The 22,842-nt window shown below is 58.2% G+C and overlaps 1 protein-coding gene across 6 annotated transcripts; it reads right to left on the bottom strand.

The window, feature by feature from the left end:
- Positions 1-1,189: 1,189 nt before the first annotated feature.
- Nadk (NAD kinase) lies at positions 1,190-21,969 on the bottom strand. Of its 6 annotated transcripts, none has more exons than XM_047555522.1 (12): positions 21,953-21,969; positions 11,639-11,852; positions 9,449-9,532; positions 5,842-5,971; positions 4,833-4,941; positions 4,643-4,728; positions 3,493-3,595; positions 3,065-3,219; positions 2,789-2,888; positions 2,558-2,715; positions 2,012-2,094; positions 1,190-1,626 (listed from the first exon to the last, which is right to left on the bottom strand). In XM_047555522.1, exons 2-12 carry the CDS (start codon positions 11,815-11,817, stop codon positions 1,470-1,472), a joined length of 1,344 nt encoding a protein of 447 aa, XP_047411478.1. In that variant the 5' UTR covers positions 11,818-11,852; positions 21,953-21,969; the 3' UTR covers positions 1,190-1,469. The 6 variants fall into 6 exon arrangements, with proteins under 6 accessions (XP_047411478.1, XP_047411443.1, XP_047411452.1 ...); XM_047555487.1 differs by lacking the exon at positions 21,953-21,969 and adding an exon at positions 20,888-21,045; XM_047555496.1 differs by lacking the exon at positions 21,953-21,969 and adding an exon at positions 13,055-13,187.
- Positions 21,970-22,842: the final 873 nt, after the last annotated feature.

Genomic DNA, 22,842 nt, shown 5'->3' with positions numbered 1-22,842 from the left:
CCCACCAGGCACCAGGACTGGTTCCCTCTGGGCCTCAGAGCCCCCCTCCCCCCTCCCCGGGACAGTGCAGCCCCGCAGGGCAGCTGCTGTGATGGGCCCTGGGCTGCCTTCTGGGCTGACGTGCCCCATCACCAGCCAGGCTGGGGGAGCAGCCCGGGAACAGCAGCCAGTGCCCTGGGCAGCCCTGGCCCCACCTGCCAGGGGAGCTGCTGGAGGTCCTGCCTGATGTCCGAGTTCTGAACTGAACTGGATGCCAAGAGCCAAAGAGAAGGCTGTTGCTCAGCCCACCTGTTTGAAACAAGTCTGTTTATTGAAAGGATTTGAAAACAGTAGTAAGGCCTTCAGCATGAACAAGTGTTCAGGACACAACAGGAGCGACATGACTTGACTTCATGACTCCCCAGGGTGCGCAGCTGGCTGCAGGCAGCTGCAGGACCAGCCAACGCTGGGTGAGGAGCTGCACGGGCAGGTGCTTCCCGAGAACCCCCGGCTCCACCCTGGCTCGTGGTCCCGCTGCCCAGGCCACACCCAGGTTCCCAGGAGCAGAGGAGCAAGAGGCGAGGCAGGGCACACTTCAGGACACGCAAAAGCAGGCGGTCCCGCTGGGGCAGGCCCGAGACCTTCCTGCCACCACAGGGCACCTGCTTAGGTGAACGGGGCGTTGGAGCGGAACAAAGCAGAGGCCACCCGACACTGGGCACGGCTGGCCCAGGGTCCCGGGGCTGCTGCTCCTGCCTTTCTGCCAGCAGGCCTCAGTGTCCCCGCACTTCCAAGTCCTCTCAGAACCTTTGCAATGGCCTCAGAGCCTGGGAAGCACCAGCCCCTCTCCCAGACCATCAGTGCTGGGCTGGACACAATGTAAACACTGGACTATAGGACGGTCCCCTTCTAAATCTACACAAAAGTGTGTACAAGAAAATATGTACATAAGCACTTCAGAAAGTCTAGAAGAATCTCTAGAAAGTATGTACAGGATTTAAAATACCTTCCAGGAGCTGCCAGAACTGCCCTGCTGTGTGAGGAATGTGGGTTCACCCACTCTGGGTGAGGAACCAGCACTCCTGGGCCAGATTCAGAGCTGGCCCTCGGGGGGCACGTGACCCTCCCAGAAGCAGAACAGCAGAACACTGGTGCCCCAGAGTCACAGGAGCGCAGGGTGGAGGGGAGAAGCATCGCACCTGAAGGAGACTCTGGGCTGAGGCGTTTATTTCATCACGAAGGACAGGCCAATTCTTTCTGCCCCTCTGAATTTCAAGACTGATTTATGGGAGTTCCTGACCTGGAATCGCAGGAGCCCTGCTGGCGGGGTGTGTGCAGGGTGCTCGGCACGGCTCTCACTGTACTTTAGAAATGAAAAAGAGTCAGATTAGAAAATGTTAAAAAGCTGATCTGGCCAGCAAAAGGCAGCCGGGCTCCCCCGCTGCAGACGGCAGGTGGGATGGGTGGCAGGACAGCGAGGGGCGGTGCAGCTAGCTGTCCTCCCCGTCCTCCTCGTCCTCCGCGAAGTGGGCTTGCTTCTTCCTCACGTTCCAGTGCAGACACTGGGCCAGGCTCTCGAACCAGTCGCTCACTGGGTCACGCACACAGATGGAGGGCAGCGGGTAGCGGGAGGTCGTGATGGTGATGCTGACACGGAGGGCGGGCACACGGTGAGCCCTCCACCCGCTCCAGCAGCCCCAGACCCGGTTCCCAGGCGCTGGGCAGCCTCTCCCTGAGTGGGTGGATGCTGGGTAGACTCCTCAACCGCCTCCCTGGCCCATCCCAGTCCTGGCTGTGGCCTCCCCACTGCTGGACAGCACACCCGGGAGGCTGGCCCTGAGGGGTGTGACGCCCTGGAGGAAGGAGCAGCTGCCTGAGACTGTGCAGCTGTGAACCCGTCACCCCAAGTTCAGCCGGTGGTGGGCAGTCACCAGAGCTGTATGAAGGGACGCCCAGGCCTTGCTGCAGGCCCAGGGCTATACCACGTGACCACTGCCACAGGCCAATGTCAGTCAGTACCCCAGTCCCACACCTGTCTCCATGGCGGATCTCCTGCCGCTTCCGTCCATCCAAGGACACCCATGCAGTATTCCTGGCTTCTGGTGACAGCATTATCTGAAGAGACCAAAGGGTGACAAGAGTGGGCCTGGGCCATGAGCTCTCAGTGTCCCCTGCAGACATGGCCCTTTCTGCTACAACTTGCACTAGGGACACCCTGCAATAGAAGAGGACCCAGGATGAGGCTGGGGACCAGGGGGCCGGCAGAAGGCCAGACAGGGATCTGGGATGGGGGTTCCTGGCAGGGATCTTTCCTCACCTGGAGCACTTTGGCCATCCCCACCCAACAGTGCCCCCTCCCAATGCAGGTGAGGCTGACCCAGTACTCCTACTGCCAGGGACCAGGGACAGATGTGGAGCCCCTTCCACCAAGGCCCAGGTCTCTTGACAGGCCCATCTTGGCCCCCAGCAAGGTAGGGCTGGCATCCACAGGGGTGCCAGTCGGTCTGGACCCTGAGGACATGGAAGTGGTTCAGTGCCATGGGGGGTGCCAAGGTTACAGAGGGGTGCTGGCTCTGACCTTCAGCTCGACCCCTGCGGGGACCACGATGGGCCGGAAGGACAGCGAGTGTGGGCAGATGGGTGTGAGCATGATGGCCGGCACGTTGGGGTGGATCATAGAGGCGCCCGCTGCAGCGGCATAGGCTGTGCTGCCGGTCGGGGTGGACACGATCACTCCTGAAGGGGACAGGGCGCGGGTTTGCTCTCGATCCCCACGGCTTCTCAGGGCACAGGGGCGCCTCAGCCTTACCATCGCCCTGCACCGTGGTGATGAGATGTCCGTCCAGGTAGACATCCACATTGGACAGGTATGAGGAGGGGCCTCTGTCAATCACCACTTCGTTCAAAACCTGGAGGGGACGTGGAGCCACTGCACTCAGGGAGGAAGGCAGGGCCAGGGTTGCTGCAGGCCACTGGCACCAGGCACCTGCACCCTGAATCCAACCTCAGCCATCCCCTCAGCACCCCACCCCCCAGCTATAGGACAGGAAGGACAAGGCCAGGTCAGCTGGGGGCATCCACAGACCTGGTACTGCATGGCCTGCTTCCCAACCTCTGCGTCCAGGCCTGGGGCCGGCAGGCCATTCTCACTGAGCCCATTGTGCATGGTCATCTTCTTGCCTCTGAGCTCCTTCACCACCCTGACCTTCAGTCGGCTCCGAAGAACAATAGCTGCATTCCCTAGGGGCCAGTGGGGTCAGCAGGGCCCTGCCAGAGAGTGGGGGTCCACCCGAGGGCACAGAGATCCTCCCCTTTCTGCCCCAAGCGAGTGGTCCTTCAGTGCCTTTGGTGAAGCCAGATCCCCGCTGCCGAGCACATGGCAGCTCCAGCCCATGACCTACGGAGGCTGCCCAGGGTTGGGCACTCTGTGTCACTCTGCATGGTCGCAAAAAAGGCAAACCAAGCAGGAGGCAGCTGGCATTTGCGGGTTCCAGGGTCCAGACAGCACCTCACCTTCTATCACCTGAGTCACTTGGGACTGAAAGTTCTCGAAGTTGAACGGGGTGAGGAAGCCCAGGGAGCCCAGGTGGAACGCCATGACTGGAGGCACGCTGCCCTGCAGGAGAGGAGGCGGCGCTGCTGTCCAGCTGCACCCACAAACGCCGCCACGCTGCCAGCAGAGGAGCTGGCCCTGGGGACGCAGCCCACGTGGGGCTAAGGCCCTCGCCCCCAGGCTGCGTGCACAGAGAGCACAGCGCAGCTGCCAGGCAGGTCACGAGGTCGGGGAGACCCTGGAAGTGGGGGTGTTCAGGTGAGGGGCCCTGGGATAGCAGGCAGTCTTCCAGGGAGAGGTCACCACTAGCCCTGGGTGGTTGGTAGTGCCAATAAGAAACAAAAGCAGCAAGATCAGCCAGTTCACTGCTCACAGAATAGGAAAGAACTGGGCAGCGCTGGCCACAGGGCTCTGATGTCAGACACCAGGCCCAGCAGGCTCTGGAGGGTGAAGAGACTTGGCATGGCAGTCACTAGGGTGGGAGGAGGGAAGGGAGGGGTTGTTTCAACAGCCCCTACATGTAATGGGGTGAGCAGGAGCACCATCCCCATGACCGGGCAGTCTAAGGCCCTGGAGAGACCACCTCCAATGCAGGGTGGGACCACACCCTTGTGGCACAGGCCACTCTCTGCCCCTTACTCTCATCCCCAGCAAGGTCCTGGGCTTCTCGCTGGTACCCATGAGGGTGTCCTGCCCACATCCAGGCTGCTCTCCACAAGGCCTCCTTCTTTGAACCTCAGGCTGCCAGAGGGCTGGGTTCAGCCTTGCAGGAGGTGAGACCCAAGGGCTCCAGTTGGCCCTTGGCCTCCTCACACCACATCTCCTCAGCTGCCCTGACACCTTGGCCATGCCAGTTGTCCCCAAGGCTGCCCTGTCTGGACCTGCAGCCGACCTGGGACATTGTCTCCCCACCAATGCCCCTTCCTGCCTGTCAGGCTTGGCAGGCCAGCTAGGCCCTGGTCTTGCTGAGACCAGAGGGCAGCAGCTGTGCTGCTTGCATTACAGCTAACAGTGAACTGGAAGAGACTGGTCTCCTCAGATCAAGCAGGCCCGCAGCTCCTGACCACCAGCAGCTCTTACCCTGGGGTCCACACCTCATGCCCAGCTCACCTGGAAGAGTGAGGAGGCATAGAGCAGGGTCCCATCTCCTCCCAGACAGATGATGAAGTCGATCTGGTTGGAGATGTCATCATAATCTGGAAGCAGACAGAACCAGGTGGCAGACGTCAGAGCCTGTGGGTGCCCAGGTGCCCGGTATGGACAGCCAGCGGATGGCCAGGGGAGTTAGGCCGCAGCGCACCTTCCCGGAAAGTGCAGAACTTCTTCTTCACTGGCCCGAAGTTGTCGTCGCTCGCTATAGCAGGGTCTTCCAGCACCTTCTTCTCCACGTACACAATCATGTTGTTCTCCTGGAAGTGGAACAGGCACGTGAGCCCACCATGACGTGAACCCACCATGTGCCCTGCCTGGGCCCCGCTGCTCTTCCAGCACCTCCTGGAGGCCTCGGCAGGTGGGGCCAAAGGCGAGGATTGGTGGTGAGCCACTTCCTGTCTGCCTGCTGCTCCCATGTGGTAAGGCCTTGGTGTCTTTGCCTCAGTGGCTTTGGAACCAGGCAACTGGTACTGTGTCCCCGGGGCTCCCAGGTGGAGTCTTTCCCCCACGAAGGCACTAGGCGGGAACTGAGCTCAACTGTGCTGCTCAGAGGTGGGGCCTCTGGAGGGGATCTGGGTCAGCAGGCCAGCAGGGCAGAACCTCTGCTGAATCCTGGGGGCAGAGGCCACATGTGGGCATGCCACCCCTTGCCACACGGTGCCCTGTGCCGACGAGACAGCCAACATCAGATGCGGCCCTTGACCTTGTGCCTCCAGAACCGTGAGCCAAAAGAAGTCTCTTTTTGTTAAAACTGACCCAGTCAGTGGGACCATGCTGCTGGCAGCAGAGGGCTCTGGAATGCAGGCCAAAGTCTGACCACCGCTGCAACAGAGAAGAGGCCAGAGCCCAGGGGCCAATGGAGCTGCCCTCGTCTGGGCGGAGGCTCCCCTCCCTCTCTTGCTCCCCCCTCCTGCCCTCTGCCGCCTGAGGGTGAGCACAAGGCCCTCCATTGTGAACCTCCCAGCCTCAGAACCTCTTGGTAGACCTCCCGGTCTGTGACCTGCTGTGAGAGCAGACACTGCAGGCTCCCATGCAGAGATGGCTGAGCCCCAGCTCCGCGATCCTGTCCACACGCCTGCTCCCAAAACCTGGGATGGGATCCCACCACAAGCAGGGTGCGGAGGAGGCTCTCCTCAAACCCGCCTAGACCCACTTACCTCCATGAGGTACACGCACAGCTCTTTGAAGGGCTGCAGCAGGCTGGCGTCACGGATCTTCTTGATGACAAGGACGCTCTTTGGAGACTTGTTCCACGTCAACCGCTGGCTTGCAGGGTCCTGAATGTGCCTGGGGCAGGAGAGGAGAGTTAGCAGGCACTGACCCAGAGAGGTGCTGCTGCCTCCTGGCCACACTGCACAGCAGTGGCGGGAGCCTGGCACAGTCACCCAGCACCAGGGCACAAGAAGTCCACTCTCTCAGCTGATGTAGACCAAGAGACCCTGCCCTGCCTCTTACCTTCAGGGCTTGGCCACGTCCCTTCAGGCACCCACCAATTACCTATGTACAGAGCCCATGAAGAAAAGAGGCCAGGAAACCAGGACGGCCCTTGGCCCCGCAAGGATACCCGCCCCACCATGTGAGCTTAGCTGGCCCTTGTTTTCCAGCAGGAGCTACATGCTTAGAAGGCAGTGGAGGCCCTGCCTTCCCAGCTCCCATGGACCTCTGCTCAGGTGCCCACAACACACCATGGCCCTCTGCTCAGTTGCCCACAACACACCAGCTCAACTCCTCAGACTGAGGATATGCCAGGCCATGGGTGCACGCTGAGGGCAGGTGGGGGTTCTCCAGAGGCAGGGCCACCAGCTGTCCCTTCTATAACTTGTCAGTCCCAGGAACTATCCGGGCCCACAGTGCCTGGGGCGTGCATGGACTGCATGTCTGCACGTGCCACTGAGCTGGTTGCAGGGGGTGGGTGTGACGGACAGCCAGGCAGCCAGTGCTTGTCCTGGTGCCAAACTGCCCACCTCAGCCCCTTTCCAGCAGGAACTCCCCTGTGGGGACATGCATGGTGCCTCACAGGGTAGCAAGAGCTGTACCACCGAGCCTCGAACCAGGATGCACACCAATGACCACAGCAGCAGTGGCTGCCCTCATCCTGCCACTGAGTGACCACCCCGATGCAGGTCACAGACTCACCCTTTCCAGGTGTTGCTGGGAGGCAAGGGGCTGCTCATGGTACCCTCTCAGCCTCACCACCTGCCCTCACCACTCACATGGATATGAGGTGGTCTCCACCCTCCAGGAGGTGGCCTGCATGTCCACAGCATCTTGGTCCCGCCACTAAGGCATGTGCAGGCAGCCCCACCTCACCAACAGGGTCCAGCAGTGCCCTCACCCCACGGCCTAACTCTGCACCCTCAAAGCTGAAGGCAAAACAGCTTGCAGGACTCAAGTCTTCAGAGACAGCGCAGAGCTTCCTGAAGTGATGAGAATCAAAGCACAGTGTCGCTTTCTGACTATTCACGTTGCCCTCTTGCCTCTCCATCTACTTACAGGGCCCACACAAACCCTGCTCCTAGCAGAGTGCCCATTTCGGCCTCTGCTCTAGCCTGTGCAACTGGCCGGGCCTGCTCTGTGGGATGGTTCACAGGCTAGGGCCAGAGGCTGTCAGGTGAAAGGGCTCAGGAGGGAGTGTGGGCTGCTCACAACCCTCTGCCCTGTCAGGCTGCAGGCACTCCGCCCTGCACGGGGCCGCCCCGGGCCTGCTCTTACTGCAGCTGCGGCAGACAGGCCTGCTTTAAGACTCTTCCAGCCCCGAGGCTTCGCTGGGCCCAGCCAGTGTCATGACCAGCAGTGTCATCCGACGTGGCCTGGGTGCCAAGCCCTCCGCGTGACCAGAAACCAGTTCCTCAACTTCCTGATGGGTCGTTGATAAAGTGGGGTGCTGACCCTTCCAGGCTCACAGGCTCCTGCCTGCCCGTGACAGCTGTCTGCTGGGCTGCGTCCACTCTCACTTCACACAGTCGCACACGGGTGGCAAGGGAATGCTCCTCAGCATCGACCCCTTCACCCCATGAGGCCCAGGAAGGGGTATGGACAGGACGGGCCATGGAGCCTGCCCCCAGAGGCCAGAGCCTAAGAACACAACAGTCTCCTAGTGGGCAAAGAAGATGCTGGCCCTGGACACGCACCTTTCACCCCACTGGGGCCCCTGCCTGGGGATGCCTGACCCCAGGAAACGGCCCAGAGGCCATCCTGAACCCTGGCCTGGGAAGTGTGTTCGGGTCCTGGGCTTGAGATCACAGGTAAACGCATGCCTCAGCCCCAGTGACTGCTGGGTAAAGGAGGCTGGGCACTGGGCAGCCTTCCTCAGGGCTGCACTAAGTGAGTGGCCAGCAACGGGTGTGCCAGGAGGGCTGCAGCAGCCAGGGCAAGGCAAGCAGAGCCCTGACCACTGGGCACACAGACTGGGGAGCAAATCTGGGACCAGAACCCATCTTCCCAGTCCACACTGCACAGACGGCAGCTCCTGGAACCCACAGCACTGGAAAGCACGAACAGAGCTCCAGGGGCCTAAAAGCTGCCCTTCACATGGCAGGGGCCGAGAGCCCCCTCATGGATGCACACCACCAGAGCCGCCCAGCCCAGCCCAGCCCCTTGCACACAGTGCCTTAAAGAAAGCCAGCCAGCAACTTTCCATCTTCCGCACTCAAGTCCACTCAAGTCCCCAAGCACAGTAACACCTGTCAGACACACTACCCAAGCACACAGCAGTGCATGTGACCCAGCCCGGCAGGATGGAGACCTGAGCTGGGGGTTTCACAACTCCAGAAACACAGACAAAGACTTCCTTAGTGGAGGGCGCAAGGCAGGAAGAGTGAAGCTGGAACCCCAAGGAAATTGACCTTTGAAGCACGAAGCACTAATGTCAGGTCATTTTAGTATTTTCCCCCACAAACCTTAAGCCACAACCAGACCACCAAGCAGAACATACTAACAAAGCGTTCAGGCCTCTGGAACCATCCGACACTGAGCAGAAGCTGGACTGACGGCACCATGGTCAGCTGGGAGTGGAGGGGACGCAAACTGGCACGTTCTCAAGCACTGCCTCTTGCAGGGCATCATGGGGCCAGCAGCAGAGCCTGCACAGCACGGCCTACAAGAAGGAGTCACCGGGCTGGGTGTGGCTCCGTGACAGCACTGTGTGACTGGCATGCTGAGCCCCCCGGTTTGGACCCTAGCACCAGGAAAGGAGGACAAGGTATCCTTCAAACAGCTCAATCTGACTGGAGAAAATCCAAGCCACAGCTTTGTGTTTTTAGAATGGCTAAAGGAGAAGCCACTGTGCTGGAATGGATGCATCCCGTCCCCAGAGCTCTCACTGCCGGAATCAGAAGCAGCTCCAAGCATCTCACTTTAATGCCACTCAACCCAACCCGGGAGGCTGAGGCAGGAGGATCCAAGCTAGAGGCCACCTTCAGTAACTCAGTGAGGTCCTAAGCAACTTAGCGAGACCATCTCCAAAATAGAAAATAAGAAGGGGCTGGGGATGTGGCTTGGTGGCAGAGCATCCTGGGTTCAAACAATGCAGACACAGGCCCAGAGCCCACAGGCTAGATAATCCTTAGCTCACCTTCTCCACATTCTGAAGCCACTAGAGGAGAGTGCCTGCTCAGAGGCCCAAAACTCAGGGGCTTGGAAGCTGCCTGCTTGGATTCTGCAATGACCTGGAGCTCGGACTTCTCCCCGACCTCAGGCCTCTGCGCACAGTGCTCCCGCAACACACTCTGAAGGAAGGCGCCCACCCTGGTCCCCCACACTTACATGATGGTCTGGGGGTTCTGCAGCACACAGGCCTTTGGTCCAAACGTGGTCACTGGGCATGGCCCATGGAGAGAGCGCGTCCTCCTATAGGGGCACACAGAGGCTGCCGTCAGAGCAGAATGTGTAGGTGGCAACACGCGTAGTTAATCAGACTCTGAGAACAGACGTGATGTGGGCCCGAACTCTGTCACCGCAGCGTCCAGTGGCAGTACCAGAGGTCCTGCCCGGGCCCAGGGTGCCCAGCCAGAGCTCGCAATGAGAGACATGTCCTGAGAACAAGCGAGAGCTGCCTGGAGGGCCGGGGTCAGACTGCAACTCCAGGGCAATATGCACTCTGGACACCCGCGTTCCTAAAAAGAATGAGCTCAGCAGCCCAACTTCTGTGGTGCCTGAAAAACCCCTCAGCCAGCTGAGCACCCTGAACAAAGGGCCTGCTGCAGCCCGCCCAGCAGTGGCTAGGCAGCACCATGACTGCCCTCCTCAGAAGGCTCCCTCCCTGGCCTCCAGGCCTCACAGTCCCCTCATGTGCCAAAGTGACTGTCACCGAGCCAGAGAACCAGGACCTGCAAGCTTGCTCCTGTCTCTTGCTGCCCATCTTGTGACTCCACAAAACCACCCAATCCTGATGCAGATAAGAGACTGTCCTGCCCCTGAGCAATGTGCAGCCTAGGGGCCATGGAGTCTGGCCAGGCCTACGCTGCTGCTGACGCTGGACAGGGGTCACCTGGGTGCCACGGCCTTTCTGGACTAGGTCTGTACTAGGTTTATTTATGTACGTCTTCTAAAAACCATACAGACTCTCCAAAGGAAGAACTCCCTTTGGAAAGGTCAAAGGTTGTTGGAAAGATGGTCCAGTGCCTCTGAAGACAATGTGTGGCTGGGTGGGCGCTCACTGTACCTCTCTGCTCTCTTCTGTGTGGCACATTGCCCTCTACAGAGGCTGCCATAAAAGGTGTGCTATGCCAAAGCCCACAGGAGTAGGTGTGGCGGTCATGCCTGTCATCCCAGTCAATAGGGAGGCCGAGGCAGGAGGGTGGCCGGTCCAGGCAGCCCCCAAGAAAGGCTGGGGTGTGGCCCAGTTGTCCCGTGCTACACCACAGGCGTGTGCTCGCTGAGCTGCAAAGGCCCAGGGACGCACACACAGAAGCACCTGTGCCGCCGCTGTGCACCCACAGCCCAGGCTATTCTCCTTCCCACCCCTGCCACCAGCGGCTCTGCAGGTCTGAAAAGACACGAGTTTTTTTTTTTTTTTTTTTGGGTGCTGGGGATCGAACCCAGGGCCTTGTGCTTACAAGGCAAGCACTCTACCGACTGAGCTACCGCCCCAGCCCCAGACGCAAGCTTTTCACTTCAGAGTGTGCTACGCTTTACGAGAGCCAGACGTGAGACACCTTCCTTGAGCAGACTGCGAGTTACACAGCTTTGCTCAGAAACATCTCCAAAATGCCCAAGCAACCACCTTCTTCTTGTCCCACTCTCTAGATGCTGCCATTACTTAAACACTTTCACATCGACACACAAACCAAAGCTCTCCACGTTAACGGGGTGAGTGTGACATCTAAATCAGGTGATTTCGTCACTGAAGGTCACCCAAAGCAGTGGCGCCCAGGGCCTCCTGCCTGTGGCCTGTGATCCAGGAGACTGCATGCATAAAGCTGCGCCTCACTGCACCCTCAGCCCCGCACAGTATGGCCTGTGCTATGGAGACCATGCTGGTCCCTGGTGAGCTTCTACATGAAAGGTACCATGATTACTGTCCCCAGAAATGAGAATTGACACCCGAGGGGACACTGGAACCCTGTGCTTGTCAGGCTACCCTTCCCAAGACCCCAAGTGCTGCTTCACAGGTTATGCTGAGCCAGGGCAGGCCACCGGGAGGGCCCCACAGCCCTGCACCTGAGACTCGGCATCCCTGAGATGAGGGGCTGGCCAGACTGCAACGCTGGGCCTCAGTCCTGCTCGTCTTCCTTCCTTGTACCCAGCAGGACTCTGCCAAGCCGAGCACCAGGTCATCATGGGCTCTGCTAGGTGGTTCTGTGCTGATGTGGGAAGAAGACACGTGGCCAGCCTGGTGTGTGGCCCTCGTCACGTAAGGAACACTACTCTGCTCTTGGAGACAGCTCTGGTTGGCAAAGCCCAGCCCCGATTTCTAGCAGGTATGGACACACTGCAGCACCTGGCTGGTCCTACCTGGACTCCTTGGTGCTGCCCAGGGCGGGCGAGGCCGACAGGCTTCGAGACTTGGCGCGACCCCGGACGGGGCGGCTGTAGCTCCAGGTCTCGTCCCCATGACATGCTGAGCAACAGTATGAGGCTGCGTCTGGGCTCAACTCCTTACTCACATTCATTTTTTCTTGTTCCATTTCCATAGTTGATAAATGAGAACTGCCACAAAAGCAGACGCCTTAATTCAATAAATAAAGAAAGTCAGTATGTGTGAAGTCGCTCTGGCTACACAGCACACCCGTACGCGCAGTCCTCGGGCCCACCCCCGGGGTGCTGGGGTGGAGCAGGGCCTTCTGGGCCTAGTGTGCTGCCACTGCCCACAGGCTCCTTCCGAGGGAGTGGCACCTGCAGCCAAAGTGCTTTGAAAACAGGCTACATCCACCCCAGAACTCAGGATCTGATGTGAATGAACCTAGAGAGCTAAAAGAAAAAATTAACCTAGTGGGAGCCACAACAGAGTGAGGGCATCTCCATCATAAGCCAGGCCAGGGCTCAGGGGTGAACCCTGGGCCTGGGGCAGCCCACAGCCAACAGGGATGCCTGAAATGGAAAGTCACACTGCGGACTGCACAGCATGCCAGGTTGAGAGAAAAAGCCCAGCGTGCAATGCCCAGGAGGGCTGCAGGAGCTCCAGGAATGAGACCCTCCCCAGCTGCTGAGCCTCCAAGAAGCTGCCACCCGCCCAGCGCCAGAGCCACAGAGGAAGCCCAGCTCCAGACAGCAGAAGAGCAGAGCACCACACTACCAACCCCGCAGACAGGTCAGGAACAAAGGTCACCAACCTCACACCTGGGAGTTCTGTAACTTTCTCCCAACCAGCTCAGGGGTCAAGGCCACGTCAGAACTCACATGTGCACCACTGGAGGAAGAGAAGTGGCAAACACAGCCCAAGGACTGACCCCTTAAAGCAGGGCTAGAACTGCTGAGTGAGAAGCAGCAAGTTGCCTCTGTCTCAGGCCAACATGGAGAGAAGTAAGACAGGAAGGTGCAAGTGGTGAGGACTGGCACACAGAGCAGAGGAGCCTGCCACCCTGCCACCTGGGCAAGAGGGAGCAGGTTCCAGGCCAGCCTGACTCACTCAGCAAGACCCTGCTCAAGATAAAAAGGGGCTGGGGATGCAGCTCAATGGTACAGCACCCCTGAGACAAACCCCAGGAAAAGAACAGGAAAGAAAAAGCAGGGTCTGGAGAAACTAAACAATAATAAACACAATTTCAACTGAGGGGTCAATTAGAAGGCATGATTCTCTTCAAAGTCACCAGAAGATCACTGGAGAAGCTAGCAGCAGCTTGGTGACAGCTCCCCATCCTCAGCAGACACCCCAAGCCTTGGCACAGGGCAGAGGGCTCAGCAGTGAAGCCCAGGGGCTGTTCTCCTTACTCAGCAAGCCAGGAAGCCAGGAAGCAGCAGACGTGGCACTGGGCAGGACTGACAGCACTGGACTGGCCTTGGACTGACCCTGTCCTGGCCCAGTGGGGCTGTATTCGGGGCTGGGGCCTCAACAGGTGATCAAGAGAAACGCCCCACGGTGGCCTGACCAGGTGGTATGCCTACAGGAGGCACGAGTCCCGCCTCACTGAGGTAAGGCCATGCAGGGCACAGGTCGAGGCTGGGTGTCATCAGCTGCAGAGCGAGAACACGCCTCTGTGCTGCGGGAGCTGCCGGGTTGAGCTGCTTTGCCACTGCAGTCCCAGCTTTAAGACACGGGGGCACTGAAGGGGCATGCCAGTTATTTGCCACTCCAGTCCCAGCTTTAAGACACTGGGGCACTGGCAGGGGGCAAGGCTAAGGTCTGAGGTGGAGGTCTGAGTCCTCCACAGCTGGGCTCTTGTTCTGGGTGGATCTTACAACTGCCTCAAGTCCTTCAAAAAAGCCAATTCCTGTGTCCCACCTGCTCCAAAGCACCAGGTGAGAGCACCCTGTTAACAGATGAGTCTGAGGGTTGGCTAGGGCCAAGAGAGCACCACTCTTGTGGTCAAGTCCTCCTCACCTGAGAGACACCAAGGTTCAGGGCAAATATGTAAGACTCAGTAAAAGCCAGACCTACAAAGACACGTTGACAGACCCACTTGGACTCGATGTGCGCTGGAGGGCAAGGGGCACACCAGATACTGACCTCTTTGTGGACAGCCATAAGGTCCCTACCAAGTCAGAGGTGCACTGAACAAGTGAGTTTGTCTGCAACTCTTTAGGAGGCAAATCCAACAGGCAAACCAGTGAGAGCCATACATAGCAGCAGCAGGAAGAGCAGCACCTGGGGTCTGAGACGTTGCTGACCACAGCAAGGCAAACACAAGGCACAACAGAAGCAGTTGAGGCCCTGGGCACAGCCAGCAGAGATGAAGGGATGGCCAGTGGCACCCCATGCATGCAGCACAGAGACCCCAGAAACCCAAGCAGATTCTCCACATGCTGGGGCAAGCAGAGACTGCAATCCACATGGGAAGGTGAAAGGTCCAGAGGACCTTAAAAACAACTCAGAACAAGAACAAAGTTGGAGGTCCAATGCCATCTGGCTTTGTGCCTGGCTGCGCAGCCTCCGAAGCCAGGCACGGTCGGGGTGGTGCCAGGACAGACCCTAGGCGAGGAAATGGTGGTGAGCCCAGAAACACCCACAAACAGTGCACTCTGGGCCTGAAGCCAGGGACCCGTGCACACAGATGCCAGGTCCAATCTGTAGCGTGGAAAGGAAAGCAAAAAAAAAAGGAGTCACAGGCTCACAAAGTATTTGCTAAACATATCTGTGACAAAGAACTTATATTTACTATACATAAAGAACTTCCAAAATTCATCAAACTAACAACCTAAGATTAATGAGCAAAAGAGGCCCTTCCCCTGATGATCAGTCAGCACCTGAGGAGATGTGCTGGGCAGCAGGCCAGACAGCAGGGCAGGGGCCCACCTTCCCCGCTTGCTGGTGTGTGAAAGGCATACAGCCCGTGTGGAGGGCAGTGGGCAGTGTCGGAGAATGCTGCAGACATACTATCACATGGTCCAACCAGACCAAGGCCAGCATGCAGCAAGCTTCACTGTGCTGTTCCCAAATGGGAGACAACCCCTCGCCCAACGTCTGCTCAAAGGTCAGCTCCTTGGGAACACACCTACCTCACCATCTTCCTTTCCTCTCCTTAGAGCTCACCAACCACACTGCCTGTCCTGGGCCTACTCCTCCACTTGAGGCCGTCAACTCCAGCAGCCCACCCCCCAGGAATCCTATGTGAACATAACTGGGGAATTCAGAGAGGCACTTTCCAACCAAACTATCACTTCCTCTCTGGGGCGGGGAGGGAGACAGATGGCAGAATTGAGGACCCAGCTCCCTCTGCTTGGCCAGCACTGACAACTGTGGCCCAGACCCAGCTAGTGCACGCCACTTGGCTGCTGAGGGAACTGATGTAGAGGGAAGGCATAAAACTGAGATGTCAGTTTAAAGATGAGGCAGTAAGGCTCAGGACAGAGGCTGAAGGGTAAGGATGGGGAACATTGGCTGTGCAAGGGAGCTGAGCAGAGCACAAAGTCCACAGTGCTCCCATGGCGCCAGGACAAGTCAGTGACATGGGATGTCATGGCTTGGACACGTGGCGCCTGCCAAAGCTCACCTGGGGCCAAGGCAAGAACACTCGTTGTGAAATGACTAGATCAGACAGCCTGACCACCCCCCCACCCCAGGGATTGCCTGGGTGGTGACCACAGGCAGGTGGGTGTGGCTGGAGGAGGTGGGTCACTGGGGCAGGGCTTTGGGGTGCACACTTTGTTCCTGGTGAGCCATGCTCTGCTTCCGGGTTCCATGACCTGAGCTGCTTTCCTCCTCCACCCTCCCACCATGTTCTGCCTCACCTTGGGCCCAGAGCATGGAGTCAGCCAGCCACTTATGATCTGAGACCTCTGAACCCTGAGCCCCAGGGAACTTCTGTCCCTGACTTCTCCTCAGGACTCTGGGTAGAGCAGGGAGAAAGCTGCCTAACATCCAAGGTATGCTCCCCTCCTCACACACTACCAACGTCCAGGTACAGCTCCACTGGCAAGACTCTCCTGCCAGCCCTTGTGGGCACAAAGCCTGGTGGTCTTGCACCAAGTCACGTGTCCTTCTTCCTTCATGGATTTTTATCTTCAGTCACAGAAGACCTGAGATGAATGCAAGGATGCCAGCACCAACCCACTGCCCAGCGTGGCCCCCGCCTGTGTCCATGTCCCCTGCAACTCCGCAGCTTTGTGCCTGTGGTTTTCACAGGCTTCACAAGTCTCACACTCACAGTGGCCTCCTTCTTATTTCAATACTGGGCTTGGATCCCAGGTGCTCTGCCATGGAGCTACATCCCAGCCCTTTGTGTTTTGAGACAGGGTCTTGCTAAGTGGCTCAGGCTGGCCTCAACTTGCAATCCTGAGGAGCTGGGGTTACAGGTGCGTATCACTGTGACTGGCCCCAAAATGTCTTTCAAGGGACCCCAACAGTGCTCATCAAGCCACCAAGCATATACAAACAGGCACCAGAATTGAAAATCACCTGAGAAAACATGCTGTGAAGAAAATGAGCATAAAGGGCATCTGCTGAACAAAGAAAGAAGGATCCCAGAGAGGTCAGCGTGAAGCTGGATGCGTGGGTTAAAAGGCAACATCCTCCGATAGTCGGGGCTGGCTGTGACTCGGGCAGAGTGCATACCCAGAGTACACCAGTCCTGATGACAGTCACAGAACCAAAAAGAACCAGAGTTTTCAGAGCCGTCACCACCTGCTTCCTCAAGGACTAGACTCAAACAGCCTGGAGGTCACATATGGTTTCTTCCTTCCTTCCTTTTTTTTAAAATATCTTTTTAGATGTTGATGGACCTTTATTTTATTCATTTATTTATATGTGGTGCTGAGGATCGAACCCAGAGCCTCACACATGCCAGGCAAGTGCTCTGCCACTGAGCCACGACCCCAGCCCCCACATTTGGTTTCTAAAGCTCTTCTCCATTCGACAGGATGCTGGCTTCCTGCAAAGGTGCTGTCTCCCCATCATGGGGCTAGAATAAGTCCTTGCCAAGACAAGGCAGGAGGCGGCTTCCAGGACCACAGACCCTGCTGTCAAGGGAGAGCTAAGAAACCACTCTAAGACAAAGGTCTCACAACATGACTCTTGGGGAGGGACTGTCTGTCACTCAGCAGCAGCACTGCTCCTGGGCACAGGCTGGGTCAGAGCAGTGGGAGCGGGGAGCCAGACAACAGCTGAAGTTCAGGCACCAACGGCAGCAGAAACCCCAGCCCAGGACTCATGACCCCCTGACTGGGGCACTGCTGGGTTGAGGCACACGCCCAGCTCTCAAAGCCAGAAGAGCTGCCACCTGGCCAGAGGCTGGCAGGTCCATGCTGACCCCTGGTGAACACTGGACAACAAGACCCAATACAGATGGGCACAGGGCTGGAGTCTGCCAAAGGTCCTGGGGGAAGTGGCCACACAGACTCAAAACTGTACCTCTGGATCACTTCCTTTTAAACCAAGAAAGTCCCCACCACCACACACCTGTCTCCCAGCAGTATGTGGCACCAACAGAGGGCAATTTCAGGCAATGGATCACAAGCTCTGGCCAAACCAAACTGGAGAACCGCAGCTGGGAGTGTGCCACACAGGAAGCCTGGTTCAGGTGTTGAGATCACCCAGGGTGCCCCTGTGGTTGCTGGCAGCACTGCACACTCTGTCAAGCTCTGAACCTGCAGCCTGAGTCTGGTTGCACTCCGAGAAGGGTGGGAGAATTCTGCCACTCCAAAAGAAAAGAAGCAACCACGCAGTAACATCTACTTCTGACTGACAGGCCACCAGTCCCCTCGTTCAGATGGATCACAGAACTCAGGGAAACATCCACAGAGGAAGAAACACATGGATGGGCTGTGGGGCAGGGGTGAAGAGCCTCCCCACCATCCCTGGCACCACCATGCAGGACCCTCCCCAAGCTCCACTCCTGCAAAGCGCTCTGAATCCCACCCTTCGTGTTTCATGGAGACTCCACTGCAAGGCTGTGGTGTAGTGCTAAGTGGACAGAGGTTCTGATCTAACGCTAGCAGGCCAAGAGGAAAACCAGCAAGGCCCGGCTGCTCATCTGACAGTACTGATTCATTACCCAGAAGCTCTATGATATTTACTTGCAAAAACCAATTAGATGACTAAAGAGTAAACTAATTCATGATCATATTACATACTAAAACTAGCTTTAAATTTTTAAGTTATCTCCACAGTGTATTTTTTAATAACTGTGAATCAAGATTCACATTTAATTCAAGTTTATTTGACATGCTAACCCTTTTTTTTTTGGATGGAACCCAGGGCTAAGCCACATCCCCAGCACAAGCACTGTTAACAATTTTAAAAGAACAAGATTCTGACTCCACCCAAGTGTGTTTCTAATACCTCAGAGCACACAAATCCAAAAGCGACTTCTGCATTAGCAAATTTCACTGGGAAAAACAACACAGCATGATGACAAAGTATTCATAAAGGACTTACACATTCTGTTATACCATGTGCACATACCAATATGTAACAAGGGATCCCCCTATTATGTATAATCATAATGCAGCAATAAAATTAGAGGAAATTTTTTTAAGAGGAATTTTTTTTTTTTTTTTTTTTTTTTGTGGTGCTGGGGATTGAACCCAGGGCCCTATGCTTGCAAGGCAAGCACTTTACCAACTGAGCTATCTCCCCAGCCCCGAGGAAATTTTTTTAAAATAAAGAACTCATACAGCCAGGCACTGGGACACCATGGCACAAGCCTATAATCCCAGCAGCTCAGAAGGCTGAGGCAGGAGGATGACAAGTTCAAGGTCAGCTTCAGAAACTTAGTGAGACCTTGTCTCAAAATAAAAAATAAAAAGGGCGCCGGGCGCGATGACACACACTTATAATCCCAATGGCTTGGGTGGCGGAGGCAGGAAAATGACAAGTTCAAAGCAAGCCTCAAAGCAACTTAGTAAGACTCTAAGCAACTGAGCAAGACCCTGTCTCAAAGTAACATAGAAAAAGAGCTGGGGGTGTAGCTCAGTGGCAGAGCACACCTGGTTCAACCCTAGTACTGCCAAGACCAGACCAAACCAAACCAAACCAAACCAACACGAAATGGTGAGGAAGGATATCAGGATGCCCAAGATGCCAAAAGACACACGACCAACAGGAACAAAAGCCACAAGAGTGCTGGGCTTCTGGCAAGCGACTGTTGAGCTAGCAGATGTAAAAGGAGAATTCATCCAGAGATGGAGGTGGGGAGAGGCTCCTCAGTTAATGCTAACTCTCCCAGCAAAGGAAGCCAGGCTGTCAGAAATGTGGTGGATGTGCACCACACCGCTGATGGGAACAAGGCCACCCAGGCCTTGACAAGCAGCTGGAAGGCAGCTTTCTAGAAAGGTGGCTCTGTGTCCTTGGGTGGCCAGGAAAATCTGAGCCCTGTGGTTGCCAATGGGAAGCCAGGTGACACCCCCCACTCTGTGTAGCACCCTCACACTCCTGCACCTTTTCCATTGTCACCATCTGTCCAAAGAACCGAAACTTATTTTCATTAATTTACCTGTTCCCATGCAGTGACCCAGAGCATGCCAGTGGTGGGCCAGGAGATAGTAAGTCACCAGCACAAACAAGAGCAGGGAGTCCTGGGGTTGCAAAGTGACACCCATGTGGGAACTATCACTAGGTGGAGTCAGAAAGTGGGGTTGCTGGAGGAGGCCTTACAGTCACAAGCACATCCTCCGGTCATCTCAAGGTCCCTCCCAGAGGTGTGAGGCCTTCTGAAAAGCTGCCTTCTGCTGCTATACTACCCCAACTACAGATCTGAGGTAACGAAGGTTGAGTCTATCCCTGTCCTTAAGCAAACCATCTGGCTGGGGACAGTGGCACATATCAATGACCCAGAGACTCAGGAGAAGGTGCAGGCAGGAGGATCCCAAGTTCAAGGCCAGTCTGGGCACCACAAACAAACCTCATACAAACAGCAGCACTGCACAAACCCACGAAGAAGAACCACCAGAAACATCTACAGGGGCCACCTGGGAATGGTGCCCCCTGTTGTATCAGACACTACACTGCCACCTGTTGAGCAGCAGGAGGGGCTCCGAGTCTCAGTGAGAAGTGACTGCTGAGGGCAGGCTCGCCATGCATAGCAAAGTCCCCAGAGGCTTGGGAGGAGGATGTTTAGGGGAAAGAGAAGATCTTGAAGTGTGTCATCCAGCAAGACGCTAAAATAACTTACAGAGGTACACGTGCCAGTGACAGGCTGGGGAGGCCGGCAGTGCCGCCCGGAACAAATGAATACAGCTTGCAAAGCACTCCTCTCAAAGCCAAGTAGAATGAGTAAGTTTTGAGCTAAAGCAGAATGTGTTCCAAAATAAAAAAGGAAAAATAACTTGTTATTCAGAATCAAAGCCAAAGGAATCCCATTGCTTATGGAGAAGGGAAGGGAAGGAAGGTGGGTCCTTGGCCAAGGAAGGAGATTGCCAGGCCATCAGACTGTGATGGGCACGCCCTGTTCCCACAATTGAGAGAGAAAAGGAAGCCGGTGCGGTGGCTGGAATCCGGGAGGCTGAGGCAGGAAGGTCCCCAGACTGAGGCCAGCCTAGGCAACTTAGTGAGTCCCTGTCTCAAAAAACGAGGGCTGGGGAGGTAGCTCAGTGGTAAGGCGCCCCCCAGTCAATCCCCAGTACCAGAAAGAGGGCGGAGCGGGGCCCAGCAGGCCGCCCGAAGTTTCACCGCGACTTTGGGAACTTTCGAGCTCTCGGGCGAGCCAGCATGCGACCCGGTGGGCCCGCGCCGTGCGGCCCGGGGACCCTCGGTTCGTCGCGGTCCTCAGCTCGGTCCGCCACGCCGACACATGCCGAGGCTCCGCCGCCCGCGGGCGCCGCCCCGAAGCCCCGCGGGGCCAGGTCAGCGCCGCCGCCCACCGAGCAGCCAGGTCCAGGCTCCGCAGGCCAGGGCGCGAGGACGGCCAGCGGCCTCCCGAGGATGGCCCCCACCCGTCCCCATGCACGTCCCCGACCCCAGACCCCTCCACGCCGTCCCCCAGGCCTGAGTCCCGGTCGCGACCCCGCCGGGGGCCCTGCCCGTGCCCGCCGCGAATCGGAGCCGCGCCGCGCTCGGACGCAGGGCGGAGGGCCAGCGCCTGCGGCAGCCGCCGCGGGCAGGTGGGCAGGGCCGGCGTCCCGAGTCGGACGCCCGCGCCAGCGCGGCCTCGGCGGGCCCCGCGCACTCACCGTCCGCGGCCGCGCGCCCACGGGGCGTCTACATGCCGGGCCGAGCCCGCGGGCCCCGCCGCCCCGCCGCTACCTGGCCCTCGGCGTCCCCGCACCCCGCCAACCCATGGTCGCACCGACCGGCGCCGGCGCCGCCGAGCAGCACTGCGCCGCCGCCCAGTGCGCAGGCGCGGCTGCCGCGCACGCGCACGCCGCCACGCACGCCGCCACGCACGCGCGCGCCGACGCCCCGGAGCTCCCGGCCTGCGCGTGGCCCGGGCGGGGCAGCCGGAGGGGGCGGGGGGCGAGGGTCCCGCCTGGCGGCTGGGGCGCCCGGCCGGATCCCCGGTGCCCACGCACCCGCTGCAGGAGAGGCGCGCCCCTGGCCGCGGCTCTCGGCCTCCTCCTCCGCAGCCTGACCCTCACCCTGCCCCCCGCGCCCCCCGGCGGGCGGTGCCTGGCGGACCACGTGGGTCAGGGGCAAGCCGACCCAGCGGGCTGGCCTCGGGTGAGGGGCCCGAGTCCTCGGTGACCGGAGTGTGACACGACGTGGGCCGGGCCGCCTGCGGGAACCAGAACGCGCGAGGCGGCCGGATCGCCAGACGCTTTGGGAGGGGGCCCTGCTCGCGGCACCTGCGCTCCCACTCCTTGGCCACCTGGGCTCCAGGCCCACCGCCAGCTGCCGGGTGCGCCACGCACACTGGCCGCGACCTGGGGGGTCGTGCCACACCCTCAGCCAGGAGAGCAGGGGACACGAGGGAGGGGCCAGGGCCACCAGAGCAGACTGTAGCTTCAGGCGGAATGTGGCCCCAGTACAGGGGGGTTTGCTGAACTTGGGCATCCACCTTTACTGCCCTGGCCTCAGAGGTCCCGGCGGCGTGCCAGGTTCTTTCCTGGTCTCCTGGGTTCTGATGGAAGACTGACCAGAGCAGTGCACCACCGGGTGTTTTATAGCGGGCTGGCCCCCCAAGCACCAACCTCCGCGTTCCCGTGGTCATTCCTTCCCCATGGCCGGGCTGACATGGCACCCTGGCCTGCCTCTGCCTGCAGTCTTGTGAGTCTCCAGACCTCCCCACCACCCCATACCTGCTACCGTCAGGCTGCTCTCCAGTTGGTGGACTCCCAGGACTTGTGTCTTCCTGGGAGGAATGACACGGCTCTACATAGACCACTGCACTGTTGAGGCCCCAAGGTTGACTGGAAAAGGGCAGGCATGGTGGGAATTGGGGGGAATTTCTTAAGCTCTGTAACTTCCTCATGGGTTATTTTGTAAACTCAACAGCTTCCCCAAAGTGACTGCCAGCCACACCCACAGCAGGCTTGAGCTGTTTCTAGATGGAATTATTGGCATCATGGTGTTAGAGTGATTGAGTTCTACGTGCCAGGCACTGGGCTGTGCTTCCAGAGAACCTTCTAGAGTGGCAGCAGTCACCTGCAGAGGCACCCAGCTCACATCCTTAGCCCAAAGTCAGCACCCTTCCTGTGTCCTACCTCCAGAGGGAATGGACAGGTCCCTAGTGGTGGCCAGGGGAGCCCCTCATGTCCCCGGGCCCAGCAGCGTGCAGGTGGCGCCCGTGTTTCACAGGAGGAAGCAGCTGTGCCTCACTTTGGTGACTGAATGTGCAGCCTCACAGGGCAGGGGATTCAGGGCTAAGGTCTCTCACTGGCCTAGGATGGTGTTCCAACAAGGCCCAGTGTGGCCGAGACCCCGGAAGCACCCAGAAGGTTTCCCAGAATCTTCTCACTTGGGCCAGTGCAAAAAGGGAGGGGAGGGCCCAGGGCAGGAACAGGGTCAAAGTCCCATGGGGCTGGAGCCAGGTGAGACTATAATCATATACAAAGGAGGGGCAGCAGCAGGGGGCGGTGCTGGGGGCAGGAAGGGGTGGCAGCAGGGCTGTATAGCTTTGCCCTTTTTCTGGCCCCTGAGCTACTAACTTAGCTGTAGGGTAACAGTATTTGTTGTTTGGTATTCTTTC

The sequence above is a fragment of the Sciurus carolinensis genome, chromosome 1, assembly GCF_902686445.1.
Source record: "Sciurus carolinensis chromosome 1, mSciCar1.2, whole genome shotgun sequence".
Taxonomy (NCBI): domain Eukaryota; kingdom Metazoa; phylum Chordata; class Mammalia; order Rodentia; family Sciuridae; genus Sciurus; species Sciurus carolinensis.
This window is presented reverse-complemented; position numbering and strand designations above follow the sequence as displayed.

What these genes read in the sequence shown, in the direction of transcription:
- Nadk (XM_047555522.1), bottom strand. Translation starts at nt 11,817, where the DNA reads ATGGAAATGGAACAAGAAAAAATGAATGTGAGTAAGGAGTTGAGCCCA. An exon ending in CAGAACCCCCAGACCATCAT is followed by an intron (nt 5,972 to 9,448) that starts GTAAGTGTGGGG and finishes CTCCTGCCCCAG; the next exon opens with GCACATTCAGGACCCTGCAA. An exon ending in CCGCAGGGGTCGAGCTGAAG is followed by an intron (nt 2,095 to 2,557) that starts GTCAGAGCCAGC and finishes TGGTCTCTTCAG; the next exon opens with ATAATGCTGTCACCAGAAGC.